This window comes from Sinohyriopsis cumingii, chromosome 15, assembly GCF_028554795.1.
Source record: "Sinohyriopsis cumingii isolate HCF-2022 chromosome 15, ASM2855479v2, whole genome shotgun sequence".
Lineage (NCBI taxonomy): Eukaryota > Metazoa > Mollusca > Bivalvia > Unionida > Unionidae > Sinohyriopsis > Sinohyriopsis cumingii.
The window spans coordinates 50,914,147-50,933,902 of NC_142975.1; the positions used below are offsets into that span (position 1 = coordinate 50,914,147).

Below are 19,756 nucleotides of genomic sequence, written 5' to 3' on the forward strand. Positions count from 1 at the left end.
AAGAATGTAGGTTTGATCAAATCTCTGGATGGTTGCCAATAGGGGCCAGGAAGAAACCAACAGTAATTTAGGTCACAAGAACAAAGGTTTGATCAAACATGTGGACAGGTGCCACTTCGGGCCAGGAAAGAAACCTACTGTATTTGGGGTCAAAAGAACATGGGTTTGGGAAACAGGTTCCAAGAAGAAAACAATGGTTTCCACACATTAACTTGACTTCTAGACTCTGAATATTTACTGAATCAAATGTTTGCTATAGGGATAACAAAGTAACCTATTGAGTTTGGGTTTGAAGGGTCAAGGGTCAAAACCACATGTTTAATACATCACAACTTCAGTTGCTGACCATGTACCTACACCAGTCATTATGCAAAGCATGTACATGGGTCATGAAATAACCTAGCAATATTTGTGGTCAAAAAGGTCAATGGTCAAGTTCACCATTGCATTCAAGAAATAGTGAACTTCACTTTATTATCTGCTCTAAAGAATGCCAATCCATTTTTAGTTGCTGCCTTCCACAACTGAAATATATTCTATTTTGTGTACCCCATAAACCCAGCTGAGAAGTCATCCCTTTAAAAGGCAGCCTTTTCATCACAGAAGGTGACAGAGGCACCACTCTTATTTCTAAGGGAACACAATTAATAATTATACACCAAACATCTCTGTCAACCTTCTGGATGAGTTTCTTTTATATCTAGGATGCAAGCTACACTTGATGCACATAAAAGGTCAAGGTCAAAAGAACAGTGGAAAAAACATTCTGCATAATAATTTATTTTCTATTTCAACCCATTTCAACAAAACTGAAGAATAGTTTACCCTATAAACAAAGAAAAAACCTTAATCTTTGGAGACTAAAATGCATAGTTTTAGGTCACTGTGACCTGGTTGATGTCATTTTAAGTCTGGTATACTTGACAGTACTTACATGCCCAGAAGAACGAGCATATAAAGAGTGTACATTGTCCATTTGTAGATGACTGTGTAAAGATTTTCTTACATAGTTCTCAGCATGACTCATTAACATGTTATAGGTTCAAACAGGACTAATATTGCTGCCCTGTAACCATTTAACTTATCAAACTTTAGCATGTAACAATTGAATTTTAGAAATAAAAACTCAACTAAAATTAACATTAAATATTTTCTTTTTACTTCTGAGTAGCACTGATTTCATACAACCATCAGGGTACCTTTCTGAAAAGCACTGATCTAGTATCCTGTTTCGGTACCTTTCATCAACAGACAAAATTGCCTGTAAACACATTTCATGAACAGGTAAATTACTGCATAACGAAGGTGTCACCACAGACTACATATACATGAATACAGCAACCAAAGGCTAACAAAAATTATTATTGATGTGTTTTTAAATGATTCTGTCCCTCTGAACTCTCTGCAATATTTTTCTTACAATAAAAATGAGCAAAGTTTGGAACTGACAGATTTCATTCACCAATGAACAAAAGAATCAATCAAGGGGCCCAAGTTAGACTGCAATCAATCAAGTAGCTGTAAAACTGTTATTCACATTTCCTAATTTCTATTTAATGGCTAATAACTCTGCATATCTGCTACTTCTTGCACTTGAATTTTTAAATAAAAAAGTATTGCCATTTAAATTTGTGGATAAATTCCCAGGCAAATTTTGAGAATAAAAATGATGCACAAATAAAAACATTGTATTCAGTATGACATCCAGTAATACACTGCTTTACAGTGCCATCCAGTAATACACTGCTTTACAGTGCCATCCTGTAATGCACTGTTTTACATTTCCATTCAGAATTACACTGCTTTACATTGCCATACAGTAATAGACTGTTTTACATTGTCAACCTGTAATACACTGCTTTACATTGCCATCCTGTAATACACTGCTTTACATTGCCATCCTGTCATACACTGTTTATATTGCCATCCTATTATACACTGCCATCCTGGTAATTTAAAAAGGTATGGCAAAAAAAGAAAATCTTGGTCATGCTAGTAATACTGTATCAATCTAGAATTGCCAGCTATTGGAATTTCCTTTCCTTTTGGGGTAAATTTAACTGTGACCCCTACCACACTGCATCAGGAATAAAACCTGCTATTGTCCCCTCATTCCCCTGAAACATCAATAGAACATGATCTTTCTTCTTCCATTGGTGTATAAAAAGTTAAGGACAAATGCATGGACAAGAGCGTAGACATCACTGATCACAATATAGCTTAAAAAGTGTGGATATAGTTTTACTTTAACCAAGGAAATCAAGGCCTTGTGTAAAATAGGACAAGGTAGACACATGAGGTGTTAATATTTCATTATTTTCTAGTTCTGTAAAGAAAACACACGACTATGTACAAAAGACAATAAAGTTGCATTTAACCCACTTTACTTGAGACTACACAGTTGACAACAAATGTCATAATCTAAATTTCTGGTAAAAATGAAAGCAAAATACAAAAATTACACACAAAAAAAGCAGAAGACGATGAACGATCCTAAGACATTTCTGTCTTCACAAACCTATACACAGTTCCAATATTCAAAAGGATAGGTTCAACCAGTCCACATTACATATGACAAATGTATATCCCCAACTATGATTAACCTTAAAAAAATATTTATGCTGAATATAGGACAAAAGTAAACAATTCATAAGTATTAACATTAAAAAAATGTTCTAGCGGGATAGAAAATAATTATTGCATAGCTCAGATCATGTCCAGCATTTTATACAGGAATACCAAATATGTCAATTAAGAATAAGTAAAACTCATTATTGCAAGGTACCATTAAATACTCCCCACCCCATCACCCAATGAGCTAACTGACCACAATTTGCTGCTGACCATAAATTAATCAGATGTATAGTAATCTACTGTACAAACCTGCTTACAAGTCAAGTAAAATTGCAAAAAAACAAAGATCCTTATCTGCTGTTGCATAATGCGCTTGCAGGTCAGGGTCTATACTGTCTGTTCTACTGATTACTCCTAACAAGCTTGCTCAGACCCAGATCTAACAGTGCAATATGCAATGGCAGATCTGCATGTGTGAAGTGTGTTTTTTATATTTTTAACGTAGTTTTAAGAACTTGAGTCATATTGCTACGATGTCTGCAGTGTGGCAGTTTATAGTGATGTCTAGCACTGAGGCATCATGCTGCAGACATATGGAATCATGTCCCACCCAGTCACATTATCTTGACACTAGACCGACCAGTCCTAACACTGACCTCTTCATACTGAGTGTCATGCAAGGCAGCTGCTAGTACTATTTTTATAGGTCTTGTGTGCAGTTTGCAGTTAGACTCGACTTACAAACAAGAATATACAGTAATATTTGTAACTTTACTGAGAACAATATATAAGGTCTCTTCCAAAACTATATGTATAGATGGCCAGAATGTACTTTATTAAAGTCCCCATCAAACTTTAATTGTTCAAATTAACATAAACACTTCAAGCAGCCTGGATTACTCCCACTTTCCATATATAAATGGTTGTACAACAATCAGGATTACTCCCAATGCCCATATTGAAATAACTTGTTGTAAAGTAGTCTGGATTACTCTCACTATCCATATTCAAATAAACTGTTGTAAAAGTAGTCTGGATTACTCCCACTATCCATATTCAAATAAATTGTTGTAAAAGTAGTCTGGATTACTCCCACTATCCATATTCAAATAAATTGTTGTAAAAGTAGTCTGGATTACTCCCACTATCCATATTCAAATAAATTGTTGTAAAAGTAGTCTGGATTACTCCCACTATCCATATTCAAATAAATTGTTGTAAAAGTAGTCTGGATCACTACCATTACTGGTATTTAAATAAACTGTTGTAAATTGCTTCTAAATGTCCCACCCATTATAAGTTCAGAACAGCAATAAACTTTAGGAAGTTGATTTCAGTGTTTGTGAATGTGTACTTTATAACAAGCCAAACTTCCCATGTTTAAGATAGGGTGCAACGTCAGGGAAAAAAAATATGCTTTTAAGTAGCCAAGCATTTTTCAATCCACACAGGAAATGTATGCAACTAAACCAAATTTTCTCTCACAGATCAACACTTTTCTAAACATTGGCCTAGTACTTCACAGACGTGTCCTAAAGTTCAATTTTTTTTCAAATCTTCTCCTCAAACTTCAGTTTTAGTTTACCTTGCTTATCTTACTGCTGATAATATTGTGTGGCAGAAAAGATGAAAATATATACAAAATCAGTTATGTTGCATTAAATTGCCTACTGTCTATTATACAACGCAATTACAAATTCCTAAGCATACTAAGTGTATATAAACTAACCTAAAGGTAACTGGGATATGAGATCTTTTAGTTTCTTAATTTTTTCTAGCATTAGACATTGCATCAATTTTCAAAACAGGTTGGAAATAAACAGTAATTGTTTATCATTATTCCCTGCTTTGTTTCCGTATTGTAAAAATTTCTTGCTGTTAAACTCGCTTGAAGCACATTCTTTACAACACTTAACTAAACAAAACAACTTATTTCTTTTCCACCACATGAAGTTAGTAACTTTAATCCAAGGAAGTTTTATTCCTGTCAGAAAAATGGCAGATAAATTCTCCTTGACATTTCACCGGTATCATAAACACTACAGGTTTGTAAGTATGGCAAATATTAAGTTTACGATGAAGAGTTTAGTTTAAACATAAACAGCCTGTTTATTGTCCCACTATGGACAAATGTCCCTGTTGTCAAAAAATATGGTCACAATATTGGGCAACTATCTAGCTGTCTGGCCATCTGACCATCTGTCTATAACCTTCACTGTAAGTTTTGCAAAAGTACAAATATTTCTGTCAATAATACAAGTAAAATTTGTTAGTGGTGAGAATATAAATTTACAATTATGTTTCATTATTTGGTTTGTTTTCTTAAAACAAAAAATCAACTATCATTTAATGCAAGCACTTCCATGTATATTATATGCATGTATTTTCCCCAGTTTGTGAATACTGCTGAACAAAAAGCAACAACTTGTGAAAGTCTTTTTAATCCCATAACAGAATCAACACAGAGTGACTCAGGGAGAAGGCATGCATTTCAATCTCTCAAAGGAAGCTTTCTCCAGTTTTTCTCTCTGAGATGGGTGTGCAACCTTGATAAGCTCATAAGCCCTCTGACGGAGATTTTTGCCAAAGAGGTAGGCAATTCCGTATTCTGTCACGATATAATGTACATGAGCTCGGGTGGTCACAACTCCGGCACCTGAATGAAAAAAGCAACAGACTTAGGTATAGATCCTTACCACTTACAAAATGTCTAAAGCTTCAGCAGTCATAATTATATTTCCATTTTCAACAAGTTAGCTTTGCAAAACCAAACCACAAATTAATAATATAGTGACATCATTATTTGCTACGTTTTTTTTTTTATTGATCTATGATTTATAATATTTTCTTCTTAATCAAATATGTATTTTAATTGTGTGGCTCTGTATAATGAAAAAAATAATCCAAAGCAGACTGTATAACTTGCAGCCCAATTTGGCAAATAGATACCATTTTGAAAAGTGATCTAAAGGTTTTCCCATATTGACCATTAACTAAACCGAAACAAAATACTTTCAAAACTTCCTGTCCCAAAAAATAAACAAATACAGATAAAGAGGTAATGTCTTGACTGAACATACCCTGAATACTTTTTGAAAATTATTCATCTGACCTTCATTTTTTAATCCCCATTAAGCAATTACTCAAAATTATAAATGTCCTCTAATAAATCTAGAAATGTGTCCATGGAAGATGGATGCCCCACCACAGTGCCTGAAATAATGTAAGCAAGAAGGGACATACAAATGGATGAACATCAAAAAACTGTCCAATCACTGCCATGGTGTTGCTTAACAAAACTATAGAATAGTTAGAATATAATATGTTTATACTGAACAAGTCAACTTCTGATCCTGCTAAGAACTTCTGATTTCAAACACTGAAACAGACCCTGTTTTACCTTGTGACTGATACTGGTATATTTAGAAATAATACAATTCTCATCACAAGATGCTGGCTGCTGCTTCTGTCAAAGTGCAGTGAGTGAGGGAAAATGTGATTTTTCTTTAGTAAATTATGTTTTTCGAATAATACTCAACTGATTACATTACATTAGGGATCACTTTCTTTGGTACTTCTGAAGCCAGCCTTCCCAGCAAAAAACTGGAAAATGGGTGGAGAGGGCCTCTCGTCATCACCCATGCAACTAATCAATGCATTCAAAGATGCACGATATTCAGGCACTATTTTGCATCTACACCTGGGGGTGGGGGTGGAGGGGGCATCTCAACATCACTGATGTGACTAATCAATGAGTCTACTCTATTCATTAATAAAGTATTTTGTGGCACTATTCTGTGTCCTTGGGGTGAGGGGTATGAGGTAAATGTTGTGATGTATTGGAGCATGCTCATTTTTGAAGCCCTTGAGCTGCTTTTTCAAAACAATGCATCAATTGAATTTTGTACAAGAGCTCTATGAATACATAGACACATTTTGTGTCCATCCTCCATGACCTTAAATCATTTACACTTCTTTCACTTGATTGTCATCTCTGTAATGAAGAAGAGGAACAAAAAGGTGCGTAACAGCAAATATATGTCAACTGAGTGATCTAAAATTGTAACCATTGATAGTAAAGCATCCAAAAATTTCCCTGGTGAAACTTAATGTTACCAAAGAAATCATATGGGACAATAACAATGATATGATAATTGCAAGAATATCAACAAATTTACAGGGATTAACAAGAATGTTGTATGTACCATATAAAACAACTTTCTGACCTAATGTACCACTGAAAAAGTGCTGGATTGTTGGAGGCTATTGCAATGCATGTGTCTCAGCACACAGCAAAGCTAAAAATTGGCAACACTTGGTGGTATCAAGGGGAGGTAATGGGCAAGAGTTACTACCCTTTGTCTATCTAAAATTAGACAGGATAAGAATTTTTTCGTCTTCAGTACGGCTAGATTCATGACATAGCAGGCTAATAGTCCTAATGTAATGTGACTGGGGAACATATCTGAAGGACAAACTAGACTGTCTGGATAACATCTTACAGCACCTTTTATAACTATGGCCACCTAGTGGGTAAAAAGGGCAGTTAACCTATGAGAGGCGTTCCCCTTTGTCTAAATGATCTAGAGACAGAAAGACATTTTTTGGGGAGGTCTGGAGTTTGGAAGTAGCAAAGAAAATCATCCCTAATTTAATTTGATCAGGTAATGCATTACATGCAGACACTGTTGATTCTGTCATGTCGCTGGGAGAAAATTGTTGACTCTTGTCAAAGCACAGTGTAGGAAAACTGTCAATTCTGTCATAACACAGTGTAGGAAATACTGTAAATTCTGTCACAGCAAGGTGCAGGAAAACTGTCGGTTCTGTCATAGCACATTGTAGGTAAGCTAGCGATTCTGTCATAGCACAATGAAGGAAAACTGTTGATACTATCATAGCACAGTGTAGGAAAACTGTTGATACTGTCAAAGCACAGTGTAGGAAAACTGTCAATACTGTCAAAGCACAGTGTAGGAAAACTAGATTCTATCATAGTAATAGTATGGCAGCAAGCCAACCAATATATAACACAATAAACTAATTAGGGCTTCTGATAACGCACAAATGTCTATCCCTGTGGCAATAAAATTAATAATGGTGCATTAAAACTCCAGCTTAAGAGTCCCATAAGACGCAATAAAAATTGCTGACCAAGTCAATTTCCAGCTTGCAGAAAAGGTCCAGGTTTCACAAACAGGTCTCAAGGATTTTCGAAGCCGTCTGTTGAGGTCATGCTCATTAATTATGCATTGTGTTCATTTCCAAGTATAGCCGAATAAGTATAGTGCACATGATCTCGAAAGGACAATGTGCCAAGGATTAAAATTAAATTAGAAGAAAAACCCTTGCCATTTGTTAATTCTGGGTAAGTATTTTGGGGGTCAAACACATACATGCCAGCCATTATGCTTTTGTCGTAATCATTACGCCTTTTTTCAACAAATTAACGTTTTATCTTCTCCAGTATATGGATTACGCTGTTTTGGTAAATTAAAAATTAAAAATAAAAAAAAATCAGTCAAAAGTTGTGTTTATCATTTTTAGTATCATCTCTTTAATTCCACTAGTATAAATTTGAGAATCTGCTTTAATAACATCACTGCTGAGTATGAATTTTCTTTGTTTTCTATTTATACCAAATATATCTGACCCATTTTATTTCCAAGAAAACAGATGGGTTTCATCAATATGAACACAGCCTCACAGATTCATTAAATTTATAATAAAATCAGGTAGCGGACCAGTCTGTGGTTTTATAGAAAATGGCACAAGATTATAAGCAAGATGCTTTACGGTGTGAGTTGTGGATATTATACAACAACAAATGTTGGAGTAGATGGATCTTTTCCAACTTCAAAACATGTCAGATCAGAAGAAGAAACAACAAATCAATACCGTTTTACAAACTTTAAAAGATTCAGAAGAATATGAGAGTAATGAAATACTGCACTTGGGATTGAGCGCATGAATGCTCATTGCAAACTTTAAAATTAATTCACGATCATCCAGTTCTGTAATTAAGACGCCTTGCCAGATATTTTTGTTTAGGAGGGCATGATGTATTACTGTCTAAATAACGGCCTTATGTAGTGTGTTTCCAAATCGACTGATGGTGTATCAACTTTAATACATAAATATTTAAAGAATTACAAATAAGTAAAACTGACATGGTTTTGTGTCTCTTTATTCCTAGCATTATAATGGATATTTATCCACTTCATGTATACCCAACATGCTTGTGAAAGGGGACTGTAACTTTTGCTGGTGGAGCTCCAATTTTCACCAAAATTCTAGTGATATTTCTCTCTCTCTCTCTCGCACACAAACACACACAAAACTTACTGTAGAAACTATAAAGGGGGACCCTTTAACATCTTGTAAAGATCCTATAAAATTAAAATGTGAGGGTCCTCAAGACTCCATTAAATATCAATTTAATGGAAGCCCTGCTGAAGTATAATTGTTTATCCACATTAATTTAGTGGCAATAATGATGGAAAGTGTGACTGCGTTTCTTCCAAAGTCAGCAGTGTTAGTGGAGAATATTTTATAAAAATATCATACCAAATTATCATATGAACTGATTGCAGGTTATAATATTCAGGTACTAAAATCGGGTATTTGAGCACCAGAATGAATTCTAACCTTTTACCGTTTCACAAAATTAAAAACCAAAACCCTGGCTTGCTATAGCAAATTCCCACACATGTCACTTCAACAAACTGCTAACTCACTCATCCCACTCCACTTTTTTCAACTGCATGTACAAAGTTAAATTTAAAAAATGTTGAAAATGTCACTGTAATTGCAAATTTTGCATTTCAGACACCTGAACCCCTATTATGGTCACCGTGGGAGGATGCCCAAAAACTTACAGATGGGTAACACATGGGCAATCTATGTACCAAATTTAGTAAATTTCCAATCAATGGTTCAGATGCAGATTTAGCTGAGCACATAGACGGACAGACAGACATGATAGCAACATCTGCAAATCTTTTAAAAATTGTGTGGATAAAACACTATCCATTTAGGATCTCTTACCTAGTTTCAGTGTTGGTACAATACGAGATATTCCTTCATCTGTAGTGGACGTGCAGGCAATAATTGGCTTACCCTGCCCATCCATACTGGATGCTGCTCCCCTTATAAAGTCTATCTGGCCTCCAAAACCTGTAGTGAAATATAAAATTCAGTGGTGGACAAATGTATTGCCTGTTAGCCTTGGACGGGTAAAACTTAATGACAGGCAACTGTTTTTCAAAATGTGAAATTTTTGGTTGGCAACTGAGAAATATTATTTAAAAAATGATAATAATAGGAGAGAAAATTTTAAAATCATTAAATTGGCCCCCTTTTACCTACAGCTTAAATTATCTCTACATTGTATAGCAGAGCATTAAGCAATTCTCTTTGGAAGGAGCACAACAAATGTACAGGTATCAGATACTTCATTAAGTAATCATAATTTACAGTTTAATTGTGGCTACAAAAAATATGGCAAGTTTAAAGAATTGAATCAATGGCAATAATATTTGCATACTATGTTGTATTATATTTGCCAGCAAATCTGGTTTTGTGCAGTTTGTTAGGAGTAATCAGTAGAACAAACAGCACTGACCCACACAACATGGACACCAATCTGCAGGCACGTTATGATATAGCAGGTCAGGATCTTTGTTGTTTGCAATCCGACTTATAAGCAAGTAAATATGATAATGGATACTATATAAACGAACATCCTGCAGAAAAAGTTCATAGTTATTTCACAGTTTAGACTCTGGATTGAGTGTTGAATTAATGATAATATGAACTAAGAAAAAAAAAAGATAAGTTTGCTGACATGGTTTGGCCAAATGCTGAATAAGTGATGGACAACAAGACTGGTGTAATAATAGAAACCATTCAAAACAAAAAAATTTGATATCAGAAGCAAGCAACTTCATTGCAAATATAAGCCAAATAAGACAATAAAATTGTACATTCCCTTAACAAGTGTCTGTAGGAAGGCAAAATTTCAAAATATGATGATCAAAGTTTGGGGATTTATTCTAATTAATAAAAGATTCTGCATATTTTTATCAAAGGAAAATCCACTTTGTTAAAAACTGCAGTGAAAATCTGACACAAGATCTTAGGTGCACTACAAAAAGTATTGTTCGTTTTCATGCATTCTTTCACTTGATTATTGGGAATGTCTTTGTTTTCCAAAGCTTGAATGACTGTACAATACAAGCATAAACTGTACTTGAAAAAAGGAAACATTACCATTATTTTCTGGAGAACATGCAGCCAAAACTTTGCAGCAATCAGGGCACTGCATATAAAAAAAATTGATGTAACGGGTACAGATTGTGAATAAATGGAACATGTCAGAGTGCTCCATACACACAGATACTGTGGGGGCAGTAGAAAGTAGCTGGTTGCTTGGGCAGATTTAGGTGGGTAAATTACCTGGCTACCATCATTTTGATAATATCCTGAGTGATTATAACTTATGCAGGGTTGCATTTAGATTTGATAAATGTGGGTACTTGCCCCCACTCAATCTTTAAAAAAAAAAAAGGGGGGGGGCAATTTAGCCGGGGGGTGGTGGTGTCAGGGCCTTCATGCATGGTGTATAAACCCCTCAGTGTATTCAAAAAAGAGCAACAGCAAGTATAATAAGTGCATTAAATGCATATTGTGACTTCTGTATATTATAGTATAACACTTAAAACTAAAATCAAAGTCTTACATTTTCTAATAACAATATTCTATTTACACACTAACCATTAAAGAATCGAACCATGGACTGCAAATAATGTCGTCTGGCCAACCTTAAAAAACAGTATCATGTACTTCCTGCATGTCACATGCTCAATTCTGATTGGTTACAAATTCATACTAAGAAAGATCAGAAGAGCACATATTTTCCTTTCATGGATGACAAAAAAATAATTTTTAAGGGAACGTCCAAAGCTCAGAATGAATTAGGGAAAGTATAATATATACAATTTCTGTAACAGTTAACTCTTAACTGAAACATATATACATCTGCATCCAGACTGACTGTAACTGTGACTGCATTATTCTGCAAATATGATCACTATTTCCTAAATAGCCTCTTGTCCTTCCTCATCCTTCACTCTACCAATGCCTTGTTAAAGTTGAAGTCTCTCAGAGGAGAATCCCTTAACTGAAATTATTACGAGTTTGCTGAGAACCCTTTCTTCTAGATGGCTTCTTCCTGCAGTTTTGGTTTGATTTTGATTGCTGAATCCTCTCTCACAGTCAGCGATCTGATATGGCATAACCATGGCCACTGATGCTAATTGAAGATTTGGAAATGTGTCTGCATGATGTTGATGTACAATCTGCCAGAGTACGCACATTTTGTCTTTAGGGTACATTTCTCTTTTAATGATAGTCTTAGCAAGAGACCACTCTGTCAAAACATGTTTTGGGTCACACAAAGGGGGACTGATAGCTTCTTTTGATTTCTTCTCCTGACCAAAATGATCATAGAGGATTTGTATCTGGTCATAACAATACATTTCTTGTTCTTGAGAAGACAGAAATGTGAGGTTACGGAGACCAAGAAACTCCAATGATGTTGCCACCTGTGTGCTGCTCTTTGAAAATCTTGTACCCAACTCCACCTGCAAATTTGTAAAAAATACTCATGGCAAAGTTAGACACATCATCTGAAACTTTTTTCAATGTGCTCCTGTGTAACTTGAGTTCAACACCATCATTAAGTGATTTTAGTTTTGTCTCCATCTTTAGATGATTTCAATTTTTCAGGCATACAGGTCTAGTGGTAGGATTTTCCCGTGTCTGCTTTCTATAAGGTAGAATTCAAAATATCAAGTGCAGGTGACACAGCTGCTATATCCAAGTCAGATTTCTGTAAAAGCATATTTAACTGTGCTAAGTGAGGTATGATATCCATCATAATATTCATGCATGCCACAAATCTGTAGTCTATGAGTTTATTCAACAAGTCTTGACACTCTTTTGTCTTGTTATTCTTTTTGAAATCACAAGAGCTCCCCCCAGCTGTGACAAATTGTATATAGTGCATCATAAAATACCAGCCATCTCATTGCATGCACCTCTCTGACTTTCAGTTGAGGACTGTCCAGAACATTCTGGATTTCCTTCAAATCTACTGTTCTGTTGGCAGATTTATAAATAAAAAATAGTACATATCTTTAACTGTGCCTTCAAAAGTTTCCTTGAGGTACAGAATGTTTTTCGGTGCATGAGAGGTACACAAATTCAACCTACGAGACATACAATGAATGCTATCAAGTGAGGGATTTTCTCCATGAACCACATTGCTACATAAAGTTTGTGACCTGTATTCACTGATACCCAAACACTGCCAAAACCAACAACTTTTTCAAGAGGAATCTCCTTCTTTTCCAAGAACTGGACAACTTCTTTGAAAAGAACTTGAGCAGTGTGAGATTGACCTTCCACTGACACATTGCCAAGAAAATGAGTAGTAGAAACATAGTTGGTTCGATGATTCTGGGATAAATGACCAGCTTCTTGAGATTTGAAAAATGTCTGTACTCTCATCAATTAAGATGCTGATGAATGGACTACAACGTACTTTCTCCATTAACTCAGATTCTATCACTGTTTCTATACAATCCTGGAAAAAAATAAAGCTCGATGATAAATCAAAGTATAAAAATATTTTTTTTAAATTATTATTATTATTATTATTTTATTACTAAAGTATTTGAGAAATGTAAAAAAAGTAAAATGACCAAAATCAGATGCAAATTCTGAACGAACCCAAATCTAAGACTGTGGAGAGTCTACGGATGTTGCCTTGTGATAATTTAGTCATCTTTTTAAGAAATCCCATCTAGGTATTTAAATGTTAAAACAATATGGCACTACAGTCTCTCTCTCTCTCTCTCTTAAATAAAGTCATTAATTACAGTAATGAAGGAAGTGATTATGCCTATCTGTATACAAGATTTTAAAAACCAAAAACGTTGGTATTATATACATCATTGATGGGTCCCTACATATGCAGTTGTGATATAAGCAGATCAGGGTCAATGTCATTCGCTGCAATGATCATCAGAGCAAATAATAATAATAACTTATTTACTAAAGCATTATATAAGTTTCAAGCGGTGGGATTTGTCTGACTACTGTATGGTATCACAATGTCAATAGCAACTCCTTACATGCTCACGAAATTACTCAAACAACAGTGACCGTGACATCATTTCAAACACACAAAAACCCGTTACAGTGATACTGAAATGTGACCTGTCTAGACAGGAATGAATTAAATGACAAAAGAAACAGGTACCAATAATTCAGACTGATCAGAAAAGAAAAACGTTATCCACCATTGAATGTTGACAGGAGCTTATGATGATGAGCTACCGAATGCAATTTCATTGGCCGATTACAATGCTTGGTGCTATTTTTAGTAACACAGGGATTCCTCAAAATATGCACTGGTCGGAACCTAACTGATCATGTTTGGTTGCCTGTTAGCATATACCATTTTTCCATCTAAAGTTCAATAGAAAAAATGTAAATAAAATAAAAGAACTTACCTGAAATTCTTTACAGAACCCAACGACAAATGTGCGTGTTTCCTCCTACTCTCATGTTGCCAACACCAACACCCAGAAACAAAATCCAACAGAAGCAGTATTCTCCTTTGCCAAGTAACAGGCAACTGACATAGCAAAAATAATTGATTCAGATTTCTTACTGATAGCTACCATGCATGTAGTTTTAAGATTTTCACTTAGTTTCAAATCCTGAATCACCTGTTTGTGAGCTGCTAATTCAACATGTTTGTCAAGGGTTGATGTCCAGAAATTAGCATTGTCAAGTGTGAAAGAACTTTTGGCCAGTTTTTACACACCATCTGCAAAGCATCTCATCTTTTTCATTCATTTCAAGCCATGGTCGATTTTTTTCCAGTCTGGATTGAAAGAGTACTTTTCTTAAATCTAGCATTAGATGGGTCCTTAGTTTCATCACCGCCATCTTTAAGCACATCATCACTAGCATTGTCCGATATGGGATAGCCTGAGGAAGTGTTTGTTCACTGTCATTGTGCCTATTGACAGAAACTTCCGCACCCTGACTGTTATTAGAAGTGTTACTGCTAAAATAATGAAATAATGAAAACATGTCCGAGTTTTAACTGATTTTGCCATTTAACATGTTGTTCCACCAAGACAGCCTCTGTATCACACGTGCTCTTCTGACCTTTCTTATTAACCAATCAGAATCAAGCACGTGAAACACAGAAATACATGACGTATTTACAACTATACAAGTACAACATATTCACCGAGAGTGACAACCGGGAATTTTACAACACAAAAAAATAAAATAACGCATTCTTCACGGAAAAATGTGCACAATTCTTATTTTTTGTGCAATTTTGCCCCCACAGGATTAGAAATCTTGCAGGACATCTTAAATTTGGTGGTGGTGGGGTTTGCATGATTGTGCATCCTAGATGCAAGCCTCATAATGGTACCTGGTACATGATGTACCTAAATAGTTTATAAAAGAATCCATTAGACTGGATCTCTGTGATTATTATAAAACAAAAAATATTTGTAAATGATAATTCCATTATTTTCATATCCACAAAATTAAAACCACAATAAAAATAGTATTGCTGAATTAAATAAGGGAAACCATTTAAATCTGAATCCAAATTATTTATATTTGTACAAAATAATTGAATTTGATCACAACGTTTTTTTTCTCTTTCACTAGAACAGATGAAGTTCAATCACAATCAGTGCTCACTTGTGTTCTTAACCCACCTGAGTACATGTAAGTTCCAATGGAGTCTGAACACACCTGTCCAGTCAGGTCAATTTCCAGGCAGGTGTTAATGGCAGTCACACGAGGATTTTGGCTGATTATGGCAATGTTGTTGGTGAAACTGCAATCATGCATTGCTGAAATGGAAAACAAAAGTCCAAATCCATCAAGATATTGCCTCCAGGACAATGTTACCTCTAACTTCTAAGCCACATCAAAATAAGAACAAACATTATCCTATGTTTACATTCAAGAAAAGTCAGGGATTATGTGCTCTCTGCATGTGCTTGGGTGTGTGAGTAAGGTAATGGAACTACTCCTTTACTTGTTAAGATAGGTCTTCAAACTTGGAGATAAGTCCGTGCTTGATGACAAGTCCATGCTGAATTATAAGCCCATGCTGTATGATAAGCCCATACTAGTTGATAAGCCATAGCTTGATGGCATGTCCATGCCTGATAAGAAGCCTAAGCTGTATGATAAGCCCATACTCGATGATAAGCCATAGCTTGATGACATGTCCATGCTTGATGATAAGCCCAAGCTGTATGATAAACCCTAGCTTGATGACATCTCAATGCTGAATGATAAGCCTATGAATGATGAGAAGCCCAAGTTGTATGATAAGTCCATGCTGAATGATAAATTCATACCTGATGATAAACCTTATCTGAATGATGGTAAGCCGATGTTGAATGATGGTAAGCCCATGCAAAATGATAGTAAGGCCATGCTTGATGATGATAAGCCCATGCTGAATGATGGTAAGCCGATGCTGAATGATGGTAAGCCCATGCAAAATGATAGTAAGGCCATGCTTGATGATGATAAGCCCATGCTGAATGATGGTAAGCCCATGCTGAATTATGGTAAGACCATGCTGAATGATAGTTAGCCCATGCTTGATGATGGTAAGCTGATACTTGATGACAGTAAGCTGATGCTGAATGATGGTATGCATTGAATGATGGTAAGCCCATGCATGATGAAGGTATGCACTGAATGATGGTAAGCCCATGCATGATGATGGTAAGCCCATGCATGACGATGTTAAGCCCATGCTGATTGATGGTAAGCCCATGCTGAATGACGGTAAGACCATGCTGAATGATGGTAAGACATGATGAATGATGGCAAGCCCATGCTTGATGATGGTAAGCCCATCCACCTCTTTTTAAAAGCCCTTCACAAATATTTACTGGATGTATCTTTGTCTGATAACAAGCCCACCCCATGCTTTTAAATTTAACAGACTGGTACTCTGTATATTCTTTGGGCTTACAATACCTGGAAGCAATTCACACTTTTCATGGCAAAAATCATAATTTGTGATTGGGGAAAATCAGGAGCCATTTTTAGTTATTATTACAATTTTAGCTATAACAGTTGATAGTTTAAGTGTAAATAACAACATCAAGTGTCAACATTGCTTAACAGATCTTACTATACAGTGACCATACAATAAAAAAATAAAGCTTATATATATACAGCTGTTGTTACGTAACTGCTATGATTCTATCAGAATGGAAGTCGTAACCATAAACCCTGCCATGAAGATAATGTTTTCCTACTGCAGCACAACAGGAGTAGCCATGACTAAAGTGCTGTGTCACATGTGGTGATACAAGTGAAGGTGTCACATCTGGTGATACAAGTGAAAGTGTTACATCTGGTGATACAAGTGTTACCATCGAATGAAGGTGTCACATCTGGTGATAAAAGTGTTACCATCGAATGAAGGTGTCACATCTGGTGATACAAGTGAAGGTGTCACATCTGGTGATACAAGTGTTACCATCGAATGAAGGTGTCACATCTGGTGATAAAAGTGTTACCATCGAATGAAGGTGTCACATCTGGTGATACAAGTGAAGGTGTCACATCTGGTGATACAAGTGTTACCATCGAATGAAGGTGTCACATCTGGTGATAAAAGTGTTAAAATGGAGTAATTTTATCTGATGGACCACACAAATAAAAGGCAAGAACCATTTAAACCTTGTAAGAAAGTAAAGTTATACAGTAATTAGGTGTATGGCCCTGGGGGGTGGGGTGGGACTAAAATGTTCTAACATAGAGAATGTTTTATCAAAAAACATCATAATGTTTTTTACTGTAAAAAACATTAAAGACAGCTAAATAGCTTTACTTTGTATGTTACATTGTCATCTTTCATCCAAACATCAACCCACCATAATGGATGTTATGAATGATAAATTTGTTCTCCTAAATGAAACTTATGTCTACGGACTACAGGTAATTGGCATGGTCAATAACAGTGAATGAAACTTTTTTTTATATCTTTTAATGATCCCTATATAAGTAGTTACATAGTCATCCAAATACCTTTAATTTGCCAAAAGCAGACCTGAAAAGTGTGAGCCAAACTGAAACATGATTTTGTACAAGAATTGGCAGCATTAATGAAAGGGACTTACTTGCTTACGAATAACAGAAACTTCCAACAAAAGAAAAGTGTTTCTATTAGAATACATACCTGATCACATTAATGTTAGAAATATATGCCATACTGCCATACTACCTCTGGAATCTAGCCCTCCCAAAGACAAACATTCATCTTTCTGTCTAAAATAAAGACAAAGAGCAATAACTCTTGCCATTACCTCCCCATGCCACCTACTGGTGGCACTAGTTTAATGAGTGGTACAATGCATAATGAAATGTTTGTATGGCAGGGAGGATGGAAGGGTACTGAAGTACTCTGATCAGGTGAGTTTTCTAGGAGAAACACAATTTACGGAAAAAAACCTTCAAATACATTCCCTGATCACCTTAATGTTAGAAGAATAGGTAAATGGGGATGGGAATGTTAATCATTCAACCTATACCCCATGTAACCTCTAAGGGGAGAACTTTATTCCCCATATGAAGGTTAAACCACTCTCCTAACTGCAAGCAGCACTACTGGAGGCAACATGTTTAAGTCTGGAAAATATGAGCTCTTATTACCACATACAATATCTGGGCAAATCCAGCGAAAGCTAAGCAGGGTGTTCATCCAATGGTTGTGCTGGTGTCAGTTGGATCTGGTAGCTGCTTGTGCAACCGATCCTACCAGATCCAGAGTTTCTGTGGAACCAAGTCTCACAGATAAAACTCTGGAAGGTTGACTACATGACAACCTATCGACTTGATATCTTTTGATGTTACTCTTATCTTATTAGCAGAGACCTTCCTGAGGTGATATATTTGAGCATGCCATGCATATTTCCCACTTCATCCACAAGGAGAGGGCTTGAGGGGTTATGTCCTATTTCTCAGGTTTAACTGTGAGTAAGAGGTATCTGTATGCTCTACAGACTGGCTCAAGCCACGTCAGGAAAGCTCAGCAAACGCACCAGGTCCTGTTTGAAACCCTCTTGGGTTGTGTCAATACAGGAGAGAGGTCATATGGTGACTTTCTGAATGCCCACTGATGGCAACCAATTCCTGGCAACAAAACCGGATTGCATCCAAAGGACCACCAAGCCATCTGATCAAAACTGAAGGTAGGCTGGGTCAACAGAGAGGGCCTGTAATTCACTGATTCTGCAAGCTGAAGTAAATGCAATCATGAAACAGATTTTGTATGAAAGGAGCTTTAATGAGGGTTGAATATCATCAGCATAGTCAGAATGCTGGAAAGAGTCCACTTAGGAAAACAATGTGATTTAGACCTTTTTAAGTCAAAGTTGGACAATGAGTCAGAAAGTATTTTTTTAGGACCAAGATCCTCCAAACCATTCTGTCAGGATGTGGCCCTAACAGTAATCAGAGCAAACCTTCCTCCTTAAACAGCAAAAGAAAAAAGTCAGCAACTTGTGGGACAGAGGCAAACAAAGGTACTATGTTTTGATTTTGCATCTGTCCATGAAAACGCTCCACTTCCCTTTGTAAGCCTTTACAGTGGAGAGCTTCTAGCTCATGGAATTCTTCCCATGACTAAAGGGTTGAATTGATTCTGCTGCATAGCTCTATGTACAAGAAATAAGCTTCATGGAGAAGACGGTCTGGCTATGATGGAAAACATGGGTTCAAAGGCGTTTGAGACGATTCTCCCTAGCCAGGATCTTCATGGGTACATCTAACACTAAATATCGTTGATGCAGGATTTGTCCCAGCAGACAGGGACAACCAGAATCATTTTGCACTTATGGCCCCTCAATTTCTATATAATCTTAGGAACAAAGATCATTGGGAGGGGGGTAGGCAAAGGCCACAAACCCACCCAACTGAGATAGTGTATATCAGGGGCAGTGGTCTCACTAGTATTTTAAAACTAGGAGTCCAGGACTCACATTTTTGTAAAAATAGGAGTCCCATCAGCAAAAGTTATAATTCCCTCCCAGCAAGCTATGCAAAT

General features: G+C 36.0%; 1 protein-coding gene across 2 annotated transcripts in view; it reads right to left on the reverse strand.

Moving 5' to 3' along the window:
• Nucleotides 1-1,136: 1,136 nt before the first annotated feature.
• Nucleotides 1,137-19,756, reverse strand: part of LOC149781786 (succinyl-CoA:acetate/propanoyl-CoA:succinate CoA transferase-like) — a 43,803-nt gene continuing 25,183 nt past the window's right edge. For both annotated transcript variants that reach the window (XM_089935945.1, XM_089935946.1), the window contains exons 6-8: nucleotides 15,393-15,530; nucleotides 9,622-9,750; nucleotides 1,137-5,230 (exon numbers count right to left, since the gene is read on the reverse strand). In XM_089935945.1, coding sequence (XP_089792071.1) covers nucleotides 5,046-5,230; nucleotides 9,622-9,750; nucleotides 15,393-15,530 — 452 coding nt within the window. In that variant the 3' untranslated portion in view covers nucleotides 1,137-5,045. The remainder of the gene's footprint in view (nucleotides 5,231-9,621; nucleotides 9,751-15,392; nucleotides 15,531-19,756) is intronic.